This window comes from Ammospiza nelsoni, chromosome 5 (genome assembly GCF_027579445.1).
Source record: "Ammospiza nelsoni isolate bAmmNel1 chromosome 5, bAmmNel1.pri, whole genome shotgun sequence".
Lineage (NCBI taxonomy): Eukaryota > Metazoa > Chordata > Aves > Passeriformes > Passerellidae > Ammospiza > Ammospiza nelsoni.
In genome coordinates, this window is record NC_080637.1 from 52395402 (window position 1) to 52414633 (window position 19232).

Genomic DNA, 19232 nt, shown 5'->3' on the forward strand with positions numbered 1-19232 from the left:
GCAGTCCCATATAGCCTTAGTTTATCTTTCCTCTGGCTACTGTTTTGATGCTTCACTTTGTGTACATGTAAACATGTATTAAGGTAAGACAGCAAATACATAATTTCTTTTCCTGTGCTTCATCTCACTGCTCTGTTTATAATGATTTTAGTAATGTGGAAAAGAGAAGGGTGAGTGCAGCAAAGTCATATTTGCAAAGTGTCTTGGTATGCAAGACCTTTAAGAGTATGAGGTTTAAATCAAAATGTAATAATAATTCAATATAATGAATTGGACTTTCGCCAAATATGAAAGTGTATCCTAATTTGATCTAATTCACAGATGAAAAATCCACCAAAATTTATTAACCAACATTAATATCACCAGTAGCTCCAAAATGTAGTGCAACTCACTGCAGGATGAAAATATATATGGGAGCAGTATTGGTATAGAATTCCCCTGGGTTTATATTCTTCAGTAGGCAGCTGCCACCATCTATTGTATGGTGCCAACTACTGAGCTCAGTGGGTGATTGATCTGACACAATACCAAAAGTATTGTGTCAGAAGCTCCAAAGGTTTTTGTCCTTCTGTGTTGGTCACTATCATTCTGTTCATGCTGGTCCTGTTTTCCTGACTTGTTTCATGCTAAGTGTACAAGTCCAAGCCTCCATCCCTTTCACAGAGACTCAGGTAACCTGTCATTGTACAGATACTTCACTTACATCTGTGGAGCAGTCAGTATTCACCGGGGAAGCTTGGGCAAGTTGCCCCATCATCTGTTTGTGGGGAAAAAAGAACATATAAAAAAGTCATGCAGTTCCATAAAGAAGTACAGTGTAAGAGTCAAAGTCTGGCTCGATATATTTGTGATGACTTGGTACAAGTGTTGTGCTTGGTGATCGTAATGTGTGAGCAATTTGACTCAAGTGTTTTAAAAAATGAAAATACCTAAATGCTTAGGAATGTAGTCACCATACAAGTCATTCACAGAGAAAGGGCTGCCATTCTCCCCTCTCTCAGTCAAGGGAACATTTTAAGCTCTATGTATGAGACTTCTCTGTTAAAAATGATACTTTTGCTAACTTAATGAGCATTTATACAGTGGTAGCAACTGTGAGAAAGCTGAGTCAGGCTGTGCACAGCAACTGTGATTTGGTCAGCTTTTCCCACAGATTCAGCACAATTAGGGAAGAGAACTTGCTGGCAAGGTGTGGGAACTCGGCACATCACTCCGGATGTCCAGAGTTACCAAGAAAACCCTTGGGGGGCTCAGAAATCTTAGAATGTTGCCAGGAGCGCTTGGTAGCTTGACTTCGATCTTTCTAGGGATGTGCTACCTGTTTGAGGACATAAGAGTCACTTAAGAATGAATAGTGCAGGAATGATGTATTTACAGGGTGAAATATAGATTTTAGGGTTTTGTTACCGGGGGTTATGGAGACAAGATGGAGGGATCAGGGTGTGTCTTGTCTTTCTTCTTTCTTCTTCTTGTCATCCATTTGTTGTGGTGATGTTGGCACTTTGGGATTGGTCTGTGGTGAAGGTGCACTTGCTAATATGGGTGAAAAGTATTAGGAAATAAAACTAAATATGATGTATGTAGTTTTTAGTATAAAAAGAGACAACCACCCAGTAGGAGGTCAGAGTGCCCTTGGCTGCCTTGCTGGTCAGACCTCTGTTGGGCAGAAAGAAAATTATATAGATAAGAAATAATAAACAATCTGAAGACTGAAAATCTGAAGAGTCCAGACTTGGATCTCTAGCTCTCAAGATCTGTGGTTTTTTTCATAAGAGAAAAGAAAAGCATTTAGCTGGTACTGACACTGATTCTTTTAAGTGAAATAGTCTACTCACTAAAGGTCCTTCATCAGAATCATCTTTATTATTTTCATAATTGAAGACTGAAAACAAACTAAAATATCTAAATTTTTTGAATATAAAAATCACAAGCCCATGAGTCTGCATGCAGCACATAACTGATCTCCTGATAAATGCCAGAGAGGTGGGAGCAAAGTCTCTATGTTCAGGTACACCTCACTGTCTGGTCGGCTGTCTGTCTCTGCCTAGACATGCGTAGGATGGCTCTGGGGCAGCTCGCGCTTCAAAGGACAAGTCTGGGTGTGGTGTTTCTGCTGAACTAGGAATTACACAAATGGCAAAGTATGTCACACTGTTTTGTTTCACTCTCTTTTACTAACTCTATTTTTTAATGTTGCTGATGTATCTTCTAGGAATATTTGTTCTCTGAAGGCAGCTCTGATCTAGCTTGTTAGCATATGATTCACAAACATGCCATATATGGGCCATTTTGACTGTGCTAAGCAAACAAAATTGTATTAAAACTTACAGAAAGTATTTAGACAATATTTAGAAAAATGGTTTTTTGACCAGAAGCCACACTCTTCTTCTCAGAAGGCAGAGTCCCTTCCCCCTGCTCCCTGCAAGGTTTTGACATGATACAGAATAACCTCCAGGTTGTGGCCAAAACCAAGATAAGGACTAAGCACTTGCTCCAACACTGCCTGTGTATTTCCTCGCGCAATGTGGTGAGCCAGACAATGAGCCTTCACAGCTCTTTTGTAGCGCAAGGAGTTTTCCTTACCATGAATTTGGAACTGTTACATTCTTCTTGAATAGCAAAGCCATGAAGAAATTATGCTAGGGGCTGATTAGGATCTCTGTGTGCATCTTAGTCAACTCTGTATCACAGGAGAGGAAACTGGGGATAAATTGGACTGATTGAGTGTCCAGGCTTCAATATATCCTCAAAGCCAACACATGCTGGCCAGCTGTGATGGACCATTTGGAACAGGGCTGCCCCTTTCATTTTTGAAAGTGGTGCCTTCAGACATCAGGCTTCAGGATGGCAGGCTTTTGCCTTCTGTGTGCCAGATCAGAAGGAACTGCCAGACATGGGTTTCATCCCTGTGGTGATACATGGAGAGCAATCCTTTGCTCTCAGGATTCCCAGTTTCTAACACCAGATACATGGTGTTAGAAATTAGGAATCCTGAGAGCAAAGAAAATAACTGCACTTTGAAGGTGATTTGCTTTTCCAGCCACCTTTTACCTTCCCTGCTTGTGTCAGGCTATTCATGCAACATATGAACCCCTACCTTATTAAACTTATTTGCATAAGCACAGTGGGTGTTTTTCTGGAGAAACATTTCAGCTAATAAAATGAAGGACATGCTATCCAAAATTAATAACATAGCAATGAGTAAAAGCAAGCTCAAGTCTGTAAATGTCTAACACTTCTAACATGTCAGGTATGACTGGTCTAGCACAAGGATATCAAGTGGCAGATCCAGAACAGTATGGTTTGCAGAAGCAAAATAGATGCTGTTTTGTATAAATTAAATACAACATGATGTGATGGTCCATTCCAAAAGCCACGATGTGGGAAAGCAGGGACCACCAATAAGTAAAGTTGTGAGGGTGTGAATTTGAAATTATCTCTGTTACACACAGAAGATATTTCTGGGGAGCATTGAGTTTTCAAATGAACCAACCAAAACTTCATGCTTCAGTTTGGACTTTGTGGTTTTATTCTATGAGAATCTGCTTTTCCCACCTTTCCCCTGGAATTCTTGTCTTTCTCCTTAAAGGTTTGTTCTACTTCCCTCTGTCTTTTTAATGAACTTTGTAGTGGGAGAGAGCTCTGCCCTGGTACAGGAATCCTGAGAATACAGAGAAAAGTTGTGAGCCATTTAAAAGGGAATAGAGGAGGTCAGCTTACATCATCAGAGGCCTTGTTACTTTATATTCAAAAAGAAATGTGCTCTAAGCACCTATTATTAGCCGTTCTTCAACCCTGCTTCCAGCTTCAAAATGTAGGAACTAACTCTCTTACAGAAGGTTTTCTCTAAGGATTTTGGGGGAATTTTTTTTTTTTTTTGTGCAAATCTTATTTCATAGAATAAAATTTACAATGGCAGTGAATAGATATAAGATAGTTAAGCAACAGAATAAATCTCCTCAGTTTTATGAAGACACTGAGTTTCTGCCTACTTTCTCCAAAGTGTAACATGCCAGGACAAATCCTGAAATCAGTTTCACTCAAGATTTTGTAGACAAAATACTAATTTAAGTTATTGAGAGCACTACTCCAGGGAAAACATAAAATCTGGGAATTGTAGTGCATGCCTCTTAAAACAAGCAAGGAGTTTCAGACAGGGAAATAGGAACTTCTCAAAAACTTCTAATATCCCACTTTAAGCAGAAACTTTTGAAATTTGAGGACTTGAGTCTCACAGAAAGAAAACTAAACACAGCTCATGGAATATCCCAGTGTCAAGAGTACAATGCATTACAGAACTTAGCCTCCCAACTTTTATTTTGCAAGTTTTACAAATATTTTTTTTAGCTCTTAGTGAAGAAATGAAAATGTGTAAGTTTGCCACATTCAATACATAAAACAAAAAAGTGTGGTTGACAATTTTCTGTAAATTTCTCTACTTTTGAGCATGTCTGTGGGATCTCAGTAGTTTTAAGTTAAAGATTAAAACTTAAAGACTTAAGGAAAATTTGCATTTGTAAGAAACAATTTTTTTGCAGTTTTCTGGCCTGTTATTTCAAATGATTAGCCTTTTGAAATTCTGACCACCAAATCTATAAAAAATGTAAGGAAAAGATCATGCAGAGAAAATTTTGAGATGACAACTTCTTTTTTGGTTGAAATTAAAGTAATGTATGATACACCTCAAGTTTTAGACTAAAAATGTATTTCAGTTTTATAAGGACACATGGATGTCTCAGAATGAATTCTGCCAGACCAGAAAGGCTCCAATAATTGTAGTTATATTGTGTGAAGGGGTTGCCTGAAAGAGCTTTTTTTCCCCAAGCTTTCAGAAACTAGTGTATTTCAGCACTTCTGAAGTAAATTTAAATACAGGCTTTTAGATTACTTTCCACCTCAGAGATCTTCCACTATGACAAGAAACTAATTTCAGGAAAATTTTCTCTTTCTAATAAAGATTATTTTTTCTTCCTCTTTCCGACTTCCCATTTCCTGTCAAGTCTGAAGTGTCTTGGATCCCCAACAAACACTACTCTGGGATTTACGGGCTGATGAAGTTGGTTCTGACTAAGACTCTACCTTCCAATCTTGAGCGAGTCATTGTTCTCGACACAGACATTACATTTGCCACTGACATTGCTGAGCTATGGGCCGTCTTTCACAAGTTCAAAGGTATTTTAATGATTTTTTTACTGTCCTTATTTGAGGGGTGGGGGGAGAATGATGAGGCAAGCAATACAATGTGGGTGAAAGGGCTAGCTGAGATTTTGTTAAATGTTTTCACTCTTTCAGTTTTTGGTGCTTGAATGTAATTGTTCTCTTTGTGATCTCTTTTCTCAATGATGTTCTGTATGGATTAAATGACAACACTGATTATCTATGTAGTTTGTTTTATTGGTCTGATTATTTGGGGCAGGTGAGAGCCTGACAATACAGTAGATGATAAAGAATTATGTGCATGCTGTAGTTATGTACTGTTCAATACCTTTTGGAAAAACTTGGGTTTTATTAATTTTTTTAATTAATGAAACTTAATTATTATTTTCAATTTAACTGTTCCATGTAACCACTGAAAATGAATGAAGTTGGGATCATTCTTGAACCAGGGAGGAAGAAGAAGGGAAAAGAATTACACATGTGAATAGAAATAAGTTGCTGTTTGGTCCTCTTAATAAATTGATAAAGGGGTCTGGATTCTAAGCACCTAATATAGCTTTCCCTACCTATTCCCATTTCCCACAGCTCCTTGAAAATGTATTTCATAGTTGGTCTGAGGAAGGACACTTTTAGAGTAACTCTATAAGGAGATGATTACAAAAAAGTTCCCCTACTACCCTGTCACAAAGCAGAGCACTTTCTGGCTAGCACACCACTAAAACCATTTAATTCTCCCAGGTTCCAGTGTTGCCAGCTGTTCAGAGTCAGAGACATACCCTATTGTTCTCCTCTTGCCCTCAGCATATGTATTGCAGTGCTGGTAAGTGCAGAGACAATCCAGCATCCTGCTTGAAAGGTTTACAACCCTGTAAAAGTGCAGCCTTGATGTGTTTCATCATCTCTCTCAAAATCATCTCAAGCTAAGTCAGCCTAAGCAAATGGGAGTATTTATTTAGAGAAGCCAAAATACACCACTGCTTTAGGAGGGAGCCAGGAAAGAGCACGTTTACTGTACTTATCCCCTGCTGAAATCCACAAGGCCTGCTTTTCTCAGTACCCAGCTCCGGGACAGGACCTGTTATCTTAGCTCTGTGTCAAAGACTGGGTTCTAGTGCTTACTTCTTCATGCATTTGTTTCCATTCTGTGTATCCTTCTGTGGATACACTGATGTCTTTTCAGCAAGCCAGAAGCGGTCACCTTTTTGCTTAATTATTCTCAAGCTTCTTTCATTAAGGAATACACAATTTTTACTCCATGTATTGTTCAGACCTCTTCACCAAGCCTTTCCCTCCACTGAACCTTGAGTTTCATGTAAACAAACTTATACCCTGACAACCTTAAGTAATATAAATGTATACATAGGAAGTAAAGCTGGGCTATTGTACTGTCTCACTGTGTGCAGCTGTCCCATTAATAGCCATATTTGACTGACTGCAGTGAATAGCCTGTCATAGCAGGAAAAGAAATGTGGATAAACAGAACTTGGACATAGAGGGCTGCATGGTCAAAGAGAGCAAAATCTGAGTTGAGACAATAAGGGGTATTGTCTCCTTGCTTAAAATATCAGTTGTAATTTTAATGAAGATATCTTGCTTTTATTACAGGGGGGATAAAACCAGGCATAAAGACTGCTTGTAAAAAGATGAATATGGAGCAGAGGCAGATGTAAGATTGAAAGAAAATACAGGCAGAAAATATGGAAATATGGAGAAGAATAATTAATGGATGTAAAATGTGTGTGCAGATCAATCTCCATAGAGCTAGGCAAGAATGTTCGTCTGATCAGAGCTGTGAAAAACTCTAACTTACACATGGAGTCAGAATTCCTGTACTGCTGCCCTCTTAACATACATAGCACAACTCCCAAATGAATGATTTTGTAAGTTGTCCCATGTGTCTTTTCAATTCCAGCTGATCACCTGCTTCTCCACAGTTTTTTAATCTTGGCAATAAATTGGTCAGTGTCTACATCTGCTCCTCTCCCAGGCAGTTGTGCACAAACAATGAGTAGATGAGACAATGCCGTAGCTCCAGGTGTTGAGCTGGGATGGGAGAAGACTTTGGATCCTAAATGGTGCGGAGGAGAGAGGAAGTGTCCAAGCACAGGCTTGTTCTCCAGCCCGTGTCATAGACTGCAGTTCCATTAGCAAAGGTGACCTCGTGATGGTGACATCAGAGTCGAGTGTTTAGGGTAAGAATCAGAGGGAGAGCCAGCAAAGCAAGTACCATGGTGAGAGTCTGTTGTAGGCCGCTCGCCTGGGATGAGGAGGCAGAAGAAATATTCTGTAAGCAGCTGGGAAGTCTCACAGTTGCTAGCCCTTGTTCTTGTGGTGGGCTTGAACTTACCAGAGAGGTAAGTTGAACTTACTTAGCAGAGGTCTGCTGGAAATACAGCACAGGGGAGAGGAAACAGTCCAGGAAGTTCCTGGAGTGTGTGGAAGATTATTTCCTGACCCAGTTGGTGAGGGAGCCAGCCAGGGGCAGTGTCGCTGACATCTTCTGTGAAAATCCTTTTCTTTAGGATTTTTTCCCTTCCGAGAAGCTGAGGCCTCAGAAACAAAATGTAAACAATGGTTATCTGCTGCTGTGGAATGCATCAGGTGTGTCTGTGATTGGGCCATCTTGAATGTTCACAATTAATGGCCAACCACGGACCAGATACCTTGGACTCTCTGTCCAAGCCACAGATCTTTGTTATTAGTTCTTTTCTATTCTTAGCTAGCTTCTGAGGAAACCTTTCCTTCTATTCTTTTTAGTATCGTTTTAATGTAATATATATATATCATAAAATAATAAATCCAGCCTTCTGAACATGGAGTCAACATTCTCTTCTCTTTCCTCACCTGAAGACCCCTGTGACCACTGTCACAGGGCAATGCCTGGCTGAATCTGTCAGCAGATCTTGCTAACCAGGGAGGTCCCAGTGGGCTGGAGATGAATAAATGCAATGACCATTTACAGAAAGGGCCGGAAGGAGAATCTGGGGCATTAAAGGCCTATTGGCCTGACCTTGGGGCCAGGGAAGATCATGGAACAGGTCACCTTGAGTGCTGTCCTGCAGCGTGTGCCGGATAACCAGGGGATCGAGCCCTGTCAGCATGGGTTTGTGAAAGACAGGTCCTGCTTGACCCACCTGAACTCCTTCTGTGACAAACGTGGCTCTCCTTAGTGGATGAGGGAAAGGCTGTGGGTGTTGTCTACTTAAACTTTGACATGGTTTCCCACAGCATTCTCACAGAAACTGGCTTCCCATGGCTTAGACATGTTCTCTGGATAAAAACCTGGCTGGATGGCTGGGCCCAGAGAGTGGTGGTGAATGGAGCCGAGTACATTTGTCAGCCAGTCACCAATGGTGTCTCCCAGGGCTCAGTATTGGGGCCAGTTTGGTTTAATATCTTTGTCAATGGTCTGGGTGAGGGGATAGGGTGCACACTTAGTCAACACCAAGTTGAGTGGGAGTGTTGATCTGTTGGAGGGCAGGAAAGCTCTGGACAGGAGGGATCTGGACAGGCTGAATCGATGGGCTAAGGCCAGTTCTGTGAGTTTCAACAAGGCAAAGTGCCAGGTCCTGCACTTGGGTCACAACAGCCCTATGCAGCGCTACAGGTTTGGGGCTGAATGGCTGGAAAGCTGCCCAGTGGGAAAGGATCTTTGGGTGCTTGTCAGCAGCAGCTGAACATGAGCCAGTGTGGGCCAAGGCGGCCAAAGAAGGCCGATGGCATCCTGGCCTGTATCTGCAATAGCATGGCCAGCAGGAGCAGGGCAGGGATTGTCCCTCTCTTCTCAGCACTGGTGAGGCCACACCTCAAGTCTCATGTTCATTTCTGAGCCCTTCACTGCAAGAATGACATCGAGGTGCTGGAGCATGTCCAGAGAAGGGAGCAGAAAATTTCTCAACAAAAAGGATTGACAAGCATTGGAACAGACTGCCCAGGAAATTGTCACCATCCCTGGCTGCATTTCAAAGCTGTGTAGATGTGGCATGTAGGGACAAGGTTTAGTGGAATGGACTTGGTAGTGTTACTTTGATGGTAGGATGTAAAGCTCTTTTTCAATCTAAATGATTGTATTTTCCATCATTCAATGGAAATGGAAGGAAGGGCAAGTAATTTGGAGAGATATGATACTCTTTTACTGCTTTGTAAATGTTTGGCTTAATTCTGTGGTAATTCTCAATTTTTCTGAAGTGTCTTTTTATTTCTCCTGCCTGCATTACAAAAGATTGAAAGACTGTCTCATGTCATGAGCCCCAAATATTCCTCCAAAGGATATTTTACTAAACTAATGTTTTAATGTCTTCCTTGTTTCTCTCACAGAAGTCCCTGGTAAGTTCGTGAAGATTTCTTGGGGGCAATCTAGAATGTTTGTTGAAATGTTACATAAACAGAAGTACAATAAAACTCCTATGAAGGGAAATGCTAATCTCCAAAGGAACCTCTCATGACACCCAACCCCAGTTAGGAGGGCAGTTTTATACCCACTGGGTCTCCTTCTAGAGATGCTTCAACAACCAGTTGCTGGCTAGAAGGCACCATTATAAACCTGCCTACACCAGGATGCTTTTTGTGCAAACTAAAGAATTTTTCACATCAGTGCAGGAAAGGCAAGAACTTCTGTCTCCAGGTCGCTGCAACATAACTGATGAGACAGTCCAGAATAGCCTTTTCCAAATTGCAGTGACACACAGAGGGAAGGTACTAGGGTCTGTGATTCTTTCTGTGTCTGGGAAGACTTTTCTTCCCAGCAAAAACAGTGATAAAGGGAAACCAGTAGCTCAGATTCATTTTTTCTCGGACACCATGCTTGGAAGAAACTCAGATTCAGGACTGTCTTGTAATCTAACCAGGTCTGATTTGCTGTGTAGAAGGCCTACAGCATGTTTTAAACAGCACCTGCAATACCCAAAGTCCTTGCTCTGCAAAGGTTCTTATTCCAGTTATCTTAGGAGTTGCTGAAAAGATCAGACCCTTACATAGTAATTTAATATTTTAGGTGGTAAAGGTACTACTCCATTCGCTCTGTAGATGGAAAAAAGGCAGTAGGATTTCTTTGTAAATTATTGCTCTTCTGCCCTTTCCTGATAAGCACTTTGCATATGCCCTTAGAATAAGTGATCCAGCTGTTCCATAGCAGAGTGCAGAAATGTAAAAATCTCTTCTTTGAAATGGCAACCTTAGGCTTTGGGAGAAATTCACACCTCTCTTTGGTAGCCTGAAACAGTGTCTCAAGAAATGTAACATTTAACAGTTTCTCCTAGGAGCCAGTTGGGGATTGTGTAATTATTAATAGTTTTATATACAAACTTCAATCTCTATGCATAAATATGTCTTTGGGAACCCATAACTTTCAAGAGTCATATTCAGCTTTTCAGCTGGGGTTTGAGCATTTCTGCTTTAGCCTCATTCTCCATTGCTGTGTAGATAGGTAGAATGTTTTCCTATAGGACTGAGATATACCTCCAAAATATTGACTTCAAAGGTTTGAGTCTGCAGCCAGTCTGGTGAAGATAACCTGTCATGCATGTTTTCTGTGACTTAGTTGACACTGATTATGTCTCCTATTCATCTTTCACTAGATTTTGACAGTTCTAAACTTGAAAAAGTAACTAGCTTAAGGGCAAAAGTGTGGGACTGTGGATCATAGTATATTCTTGGATGAAGTGCTGCAGTGTTTCAGACAACAAGGATTAGTAACCAATATGTGTTTTTATTGCAGAAACTGTGCAAACTCTTCTGAGAAAAAAAAATTAGTCCAAAGCTATGTTCTGTGCCATCAATCTTAAAAGTTTTTTTAAAGTCCACATCTGCTAATTGTTTCATTATTCTTGCTCACCCAAACTTTTGGTCCTGCAGTGTGGATCCTTTTTTTCCAAGGTTTTGATTTTTAATTTTACTGAGTGTTCAATATGGATTCTCAGGATTGAATTTATTTGCGACCTGACTACAACAGTCATCATAATTATATGTGTTACAAGTTGCAGTTTCAGTCTGGATCACAGTCTCTGTGTGCTGGGTGCTCCTCGTGTAAGTAGCAAGAGACTCTCTTCCTGCTTTACATTGTCAGGTGACAATTCCTGTGTCTGCCTTGTTCCTTTAGGATATTGCTTTGCATGAGTCACAGCTGGGACTCACAAATGAGACCTGAATAATCCCTGTAGAGATCAGTGTTGAGGAGCTCTATGTTAAACTGAATGCTGTATCAAAGGGCATTATGATATTTCCAAGTACATGTCAAAACTCAGAGGCTTTATTGAACAGTGATGTCTTACTACTACTGCATGTTAGCCTCACAATCCAGCTAGCTGATAGAATGAATATTTTAAGTGCTTTTAAACAACAGAGACTGGGTAATACCCAACTACTGCATTTCAAATAACTCTACTCATAAGTCACCCAGAGAATATAAGCTACCATTGGTGTTCATCTGTGCAAGTAAGTCTTCCCTGGGAAGGTGACCTCCATTAACCAAGCATACAAGAAGGAGAAATGGCAAAATTGACAGGAATACTGAGATTCACATGTTCATACTTTGCATGAGGAAAAACATGCTATAGAAGCTGTTTGCTTTGTGGCAGGAGCTCAAATAATGATAAAAATCCATACTGACATCATAAATACCAGAAAAGGTCAGCAGCGATTTTGGTGCAGGATCAAGTGCCCAGAGCTGAAGAGGGACTGGCACATAGTCAATCCCAAACTTAAAATTTGCAAACACTCAGCATGTGGGTGCTTTGGCATATTGCTCTGCAGAAAGCCTGAGGTAACAGTCTGGGTTCATATTATTTTTGCAGCTTCTTCAGGAAAAAGCGCAAACAAACAAACAAACAAGAAAAAAAGGAAAAATCATAACCCTCACAAATTTAAGCATCTTGTGTAGGGATTTTAGTAGTTATATTCCTACAAGAAGTATTATACATAAGGTTGTAATGTCAAGTGCATGCAGAACTTTTCATTTGTATGTGAATTTAGCATGCCAGCAAGTGAGATGCTGATGGCACTGGTGAGAGGCAGGCAGAGTCAGCAGGTGCTGTATAAATTTCCCTCAGTTTGGCTCTATCAGTGATGCCCTGTTTTAATAAACTATACCTGTTATAGCCCTTGACTCTCCTGCAAGGATTGTGCTTTTTATGTGTATGCTGTTCTTGTAAAATGTAAAATACTCAGTTGTTGCCAAGATTAAAATTTAAAATTCATTGACACCTATGGCTCAAGGCAGGATTTGAGCCACAGAATTGATTCTGGACAGGTTCTGTACTTAAGTCTGTCAGTTTACACTGAGTAAATCATTAAAGCTTCCAGATGATTTTGAGACAGGATCTCTGCAGGCTGACACAGTACTCACGTTAAATCCTGCAGAGAGCTTTCTTTCTTCTGGTCAGTAAAAAAGGCTTTCTTTTCTTACTAATCAAGAGGATGGCATTAGTAACATGCCACCTTAGTGTGTATAAAATCCATGGTATGAGTCAGTCTTTTTGTGAAGGAAACAGGATCATATTGTAGCAGAGTGCATTAATAAAATTGTCAGGCAGCTATTAAAATAGCTTAAAATTATCTGAATTTTTATAAGTGTCTAAAAAGGCCGAATGACACTTGTCTCTGCTCATAAAAGAAACATCTGTTAGCTTCTGAAAGATTTGTATAAGTATTTATTGGTTAGACTACAGTGCATAGCTCATTCTAGGGTTATTAGACAAATGAAATACAGTTTCTCTTTGAAAAGGTCCCTGTGGAGGCTCTATCTGGTTAAGAATTTCCATTCCTGATTCTTATATTGTGGTGCATTCTTCTTTTTTGCTACAGAATCTTTGAAGCTTCATTGATAGAGAATTCTGTTAGTTAGCTATAGCTGATAGAAATCTTGAGGGGTGTTGTGCTCCAGTGTCTCACAATGCTGTCATCATCTGTGTATGAAACTAGGAGAATACTGATTTATTTTGGTAAAGAGAGAAAGAAAGTAAGGGATTAGGATATTTGGGGGAAAAAAGACAAGTTTTTAACTGTGATTGGGGGTTAATTTTGGTGACTGTAATTAGGAGGGGATCAAACAAAGAGGTGGTACTTGCTGATTCTGTGGGTCTAGGGAGGAATACTTGTCTCTCTCCTCACTTGTCAAATAAGCTGAATGCATGGAAGCTCTTTTTGTTCTTTTTTATTTTTTTTTTCCCTAATTGCAGTTTGCTTTGCTGTGATATTCCTTTATTGGGAAGCCAGTATGTGAGAAGGTTGACCTCAGTAAATGAGTTCCAAGGGAGAGAGTTTATTATATGGATCAGCATGTGCACATTCTAGTTTATGGATTTTAATGTGACAAGGGACATAATCAGAAAATTCTGATTATGAATTGCTGCCAAAATAGAATGGCTGCAGTTTCTGAAACATCTGTAGTTCTATTTTAGCTGAATGCTTCTTTGTCTGTTTCTGCCATCAGGCAGAAATATTTAGAGGTGAAAGGCCAACCATGCATAGAAATAGGGTATAACTCATGGTGGGGTAAATTGTAAAATAAAATAAAAGATTTGAGTTCTTTATTTTTCCATTCTGATTTCCAAGGGATACCCTTTGGTCATGTTTTCAAGCTTCTTCCCATGGGAGATAGAGATGTTTTAATTATAAATGAAAACTGATATTTTCTGTCCTCTTTTGATACCACAACTGGAGATCTTAGAATAAAACCTCCACATGCTACAAGATTTGTAATAAAATTTTGTTGGTAACACTGTAATTTTGAGGACTTTTTTCTACCTTTTCAACCTCAGTCTAGTGCTTTTTCTACATTATTGTTCTCCAGTCTTTGTTAACCTGCCACTCATTCTACAGCTGTCTTTTTGGCTTAGATGCTGTGATGTATCAAACACCCAAACTAAACATTGTATGACTCACTCAGTGTTAAAGCAAAAAACAGTTTCTCTTCTGAGCTCTTTCTTCAGGATTTAAAGAGACTTTAATTCTATTAATCTCCAGTCCTCCAGCTGTGGAGAATGGACCTAGAGTTTTTTTGAACTGCCTTCCAAATATTTATTAAGAGAAATCAGGGCAGAGCATGGCATCAAAGGAGCAAAGTGCATATCCCCATCTCCCTTGACTAGCAAAAGCTGTGCCTTCTCAGAAGCTAGAAAATCCAGCTCCCACAGGGTGCAGACTTGCAGAAGGAGCATTTTTGCTTTGCATGTTCGTTATTGGCAGAGGAAAATGTATTTCTGGGAATGAGATGCCAGTAGGCTGTGCTAAAAGGAAAATATATGAGAACAAGGGGTGGGAAGAAACCAAGGAGGAAAATAATAACTCCCCCATCCAAACTAAAAAGGAGACATCAATCAGGAGTTGCTGTCCACCACTAAATGTTTTAGGCTGATTGCTTTCTCCCTTAGTCTGTTCACATTCTTCTGCTTCCTTTCAAGTGCGTTCAGTATCCCTGCCTTGTCAATTTACAACTTATTTAATTATATTTTGTTTAGACTGCTATTAAAAAAACCTCAAACATTAATGTCTGCCTGTCTTGTTGGGTGGAGCACACAAATTAAGCCCATATACTAATGCTCCTGCATTCCCTGGGTGACAGTAAAGCAGAGCAAGTGCGCGAGCAGGCAGTGAATATGGAGGGAGTAGCAGCCTGTCCAGGAGTTATTAATGTCTAATGATAAGTAACTTCTGCATGTGGGGAAAAGCCAGGCGGAAGAGACACATGGGTCATTCACCTAACAAATGAAGTTTACTCTAGAGTTTGATAGTTGTATTAATAGGACTAAAGAAAGAATATTTAATAGCTAGATTTCCCTGCCTAAGGCCCTCATTCTAATCACGTGCAATCTATCAAGCACATACACTTTTCACTGCTCTCTGTGACATGCATTGTAATAACTTGATACTCTGTTTTCTCCCTCTCCAAACCAGGCACATTCTCTGAACCTGCCTTGTTCTGCATTAGCAATCCATATTTTTAAGGACCTCAGGCCCCATTTCCAATTACAAAGCTCTCATTCAAGGTTTCACCTTTTCAGTTTTATGCTGCAAATTATGCCTGTAATATTGTCCTTGGCAGCACATGGATTTGCATAGGGTAAAGTGGTGTAGAGAATATCTGTCTCTCAGGTTCAAGCTGTAAGGTATCACATATTGCCCAGAGGTCAATGGCATGATTATCCCATCAGCAGGGTGAGTGCATGGTATTGCTCTCTGCACAGCCAGGGAAGAGGAAAATGTGTGTACAAAATTAAACCAATTTATTACATAACTGCACTAAGACTCTGTACAAATGTACCACGAGCAAAACCTGGGAACAGCTACATCAGCTAGAAGTCAGACATGTAAATGAAATCAATAATCAGTCCAATTTAGTGGGAAAAGTAGAACCTCCAGATGCTTCTTTTTTCCAATTAATCTAGAGAATCAGGGATGTTTGAACCCCTTATTTTAATCCTAGCGAGCTAAAAGGAAAAAAATAACTTGGTATGTAATGGCCCACTTCGCTCTGCATCTCTCAAGTGTCTTTATTTTACTTGAATTTGAAACTGGCTCCACTCCCTGTTCTTTGCAGTAATCTCTAGCTGCATTTAGCATGGGCCAAGCAGTTCAATTAAACAGAGGAGCATTACTCCCTCTGACTCCTCAAGGTAAATATGTTTTGTCCTTTGAGATACTGCTAACAACAAAAAAAATTTTGTCCTAGTCCTTCTAGATGCATACCAAAAGGTGATTGATAAACATACAATATGAGTTGGGGACAAAATCTTTTTGTCCCCACAGCTTTTCTGTATTTATATTTTATTTCCTACATTTAGTCACAGGGAAATTCATAGTCCTGAAAAGAATTTGGATCTTTAGTGCAAAATCCATAGCTGCAGTAAATTTTGCCCAAGTTCATGTCAGTAAAAAGAGATGCGCATTAGACATTTTCTGGTGAAAAGCCAGGCCAGTTCATTTTTCCTCTGCACTGCCTAAATACTTAAAAGGGTCTCAAAATCTAAGCTGATGGTATTCCTGCTTTGGTGTAACACAAACCCCGTGTCAGCTGCTTCTGGTGTGTGTGGTTCTGGGATTCATTCTGGAGCTGGGACTGAACATGTCAGCAGAACAGATTCTTGAAAACCATTAACTGCTGGCACAACCAAGTGAAATCCTAAAGCTACTTATGTCTGTGTTTGGGGATGCAGTGGTTTTTTCCTCTCTGCCTAAGGACTGGGAGAGCTGTCAAGTAAGTACTGTTCTGACACACCAAGGGAGTTTGTGTGGTGGGAACAGAGGTGGAGGTGGATAGCAAAGGAGGTGATACAGCGTTCAGTGTTGATGTTGACAAATGTGTCAGAGCATGAACCATCTGAGGATCTAGCACATGCTTACTGCTTCTGTCCTGCTGAGATGTGTGACTTGGAGCAGGTCTGAAGCCCTACAGCAAAGTGAGCCATCGTACTTTTTCTCTTTCAAAATTGTCCTTGGCTGACTCAATGCCACCACTCTTCTGTCATCAGCACTAAATGTCTGCCAGTTTATGTTCACAGCAACTCACTGAAATGCACATCGCTTCTGAAAGTGGCACAGGGTTTCCTGAATTTCATTAATTCATTGCATTGTCTTCTGCACATTTTCTGCTTAATTGACAGTAATGCTTTTTCTTTCTGTGTGCTTCAGGATACCATTATTGCAGGTGCAAAGTGACTTCTCTAGGGCTTTGCCAACCTGCTGCAGAGTCATACTGGCACCAATGTTTAACAGTATTTGGAGGTTCACACTCATTCCCATACTACTAAGAAGGGATGATATGAATGTTATTGCACTGGTGTTCTAAAATCCAAAAGAGTGCATCTCATCTGATAAGAACTACCTTTATAAAACATTGGAGTGAACAGGATGCTGCTGACTTGCTATCAGTAAAGAAGTCTAGTTCCTATATTGCCTGATTTATGTAAACATCCCTGCTTTGACCTTACAGCTTATTTTTTTTTTACTAACTAAATAAAGATATGAATAGTTGGAAGAGCAGTCTTTAAATATGTTCTCCTTTCAACTCTAACTCCCTGTTATGGGTCACAAGTAAAAAGTTGGGTGACCTCAGACAGGTCTGATGTGCACAAGGGCTGAAGTGGTAAGCAAGGCAGCAAAGGGTTGCTCTTCTGGGGTATCAGCTTTGCGGCATCTCAGCAGATTTAGAAGAGGATGTTCACACACAGACAATTCTGCTGTTGTGTTCATTTAATTCTTTCAAATGTAGTAATTGGAAGTGGATAAAACTTGATAGATAAAGGAGAAAGCAATGTGGAGATTGAATAGAGCGAGGATACTGAGCAGGAAGAAGGAATGGGAGAAGGGAGAGGTGGCAACATATCCCAAGTTAGTCGAGATGGTATATCTTGAAACCTACAATTATTTAAGAACACCGTATATCACAGTCAATTTCTGTGAAGCTATATAGAGGCAAGCACACATATCTAGAATTTTTCTGCATTTTCTTGGCAGTGACATCTGGCTATAAAAAAACCACTTGCCGAGGCAATAATGAAGTACATAGTAGCATTAAGGAGTTAACACAGCATTTAATTCAATGTAATTTTGGCCTGTCCCTTCTACCATCTCCTCTTAGCTGCAGTCAGCAATTAGTCTACTGTCACTGCCACCACCTTTTTATTTGTGTTGTCTATGGTGCCAGAGGTTTGTTTATGTACAAGCACCTCTAGTCACAGTTTTATTTAAAAGAGTGGTAAGATTCTCCACACACCCATTGCTGTGAAGCCAAGTGGTTTTCTTTATCTTCCTAAAGTGTTTTGATCACTGTAACATTCAATCTAGGTTTTGTGGGGGGAAGGACGACTGAGAATTATTTATAAAATTGAGAAGAGTAGTGATGAAGCTCTGTTTCTGGGCTTTTTTTTGCTTTGGTTTTATGCTATTGCTTTTAAAGGTTTAGTTGCCATAACAACCCAAAGCAGTCCTGTATTACCATAGAAACGTGCTGTTGTGGGTGACAGTTTTTATGAGAATCTTTTTTTTTTCCTTCATGTAATGTATTTAATGCTGGCCTTTTGCAGGTATATTACAATACACTACAGAGGTTTCAGAAAGTGTCAGAATGACATAAGAAGCAACAAAAATGAAGCATATGCTTAAACCCAGGAAGAAAGTCTGGTATCATGGTTGACTGAGAACAGAAAAAGAGTAAAAACAAATTCCTGTTGCTTAACTTGGAGGTCAGAAGTATTAAGCTTAAAGCAGGGCTGGCTAATCAGTCTACATGAGTAAATACTCAAAAAAACCCTAACAAAACAGGAGTTAGGACTTTGATTGTGTACCAGGGAATTAGTGTAAAAACAGTTTGCCATGATAGTTGTAGATGTGAAATTATGGGACTTCTTTAAAGTTCCCTGCATGGGGCTTTTCCGTGAGACTGTTGGGAGGCTGAAGTGAGAATTGCAGAACGAGGCAGCCTCTCACAAAGCTGAGAGGAATTCCTGCTGAGAGCTGGCTCCAGCTGCATACTGATGGCCTGCAAGCCTCAGGTGCTGGCTGGGACCTGGCAAGTCCCTAAATTGTTTGTGATCTCTTATATTGAGGACTTTTGCCTCTTCCTGTGTGATACCTTTAATGGCTGTGCTCTTCAGAGCCTCTTGGTTTTGAAAAGAATAGTAATGGAGCTTTTCCTTCCACTAATCTGCATCTCCATCTACTCATTGTGTAACTGTCCAGAGCAGTGAACCACTGAAGCATATCAGCTCTCCTAAGGTCTGATAGATTACTGGGCATCTTTGCTATCAAACTTCAAATTGAAGTTACAAGACCCATTGCAGACATATACTGTGCCCCAGTAAACGGAGTGCACAGTACAAGTTCATAGTCTTATGACAAGCCACACAACTTCTTTGGAAATAGAATAGAGAAGCATAGTCAGACAGCTGTGGAGATTGTTACTGATCACTATTTTTATGGGAGGTACAGGTCTATCAATTTCCTGTAATCAGTTGCATCATTGATGAAAAAATTTCATTCTTGATATGCATGTTTTAAAGAACAGAAAAGTTTCCAGCTGGGATGTTGCAAGAATTCCCCTTGCCAATGTCAAGGAGACAGCAGAAATTGCTTTACAGTTC

General features: G+C 40.0%; 1 protein-coding gene across 1 annotated transcript in view; it reads left to right on the forward strand.

Moving 5' to 3' along the window:
• The window catches only part of LARGE1 (LARGE xylosyl- and glucuronyltransferase 1), a 283741-nt gene that overhangs the window by 164162 nt on the left and 100347 nt on the right, over positions 1–19232 (forward strand). The window contains exon 7 of the mRNA XM_059472096.1: positions 5001–5172. Coding sequence (XP_059328079.1) covers positions 5001–5172 — 172 coding nt within the window. The remainder of the gene's footprint in view (positions 1–5000; positions 5173–19232) is intronic.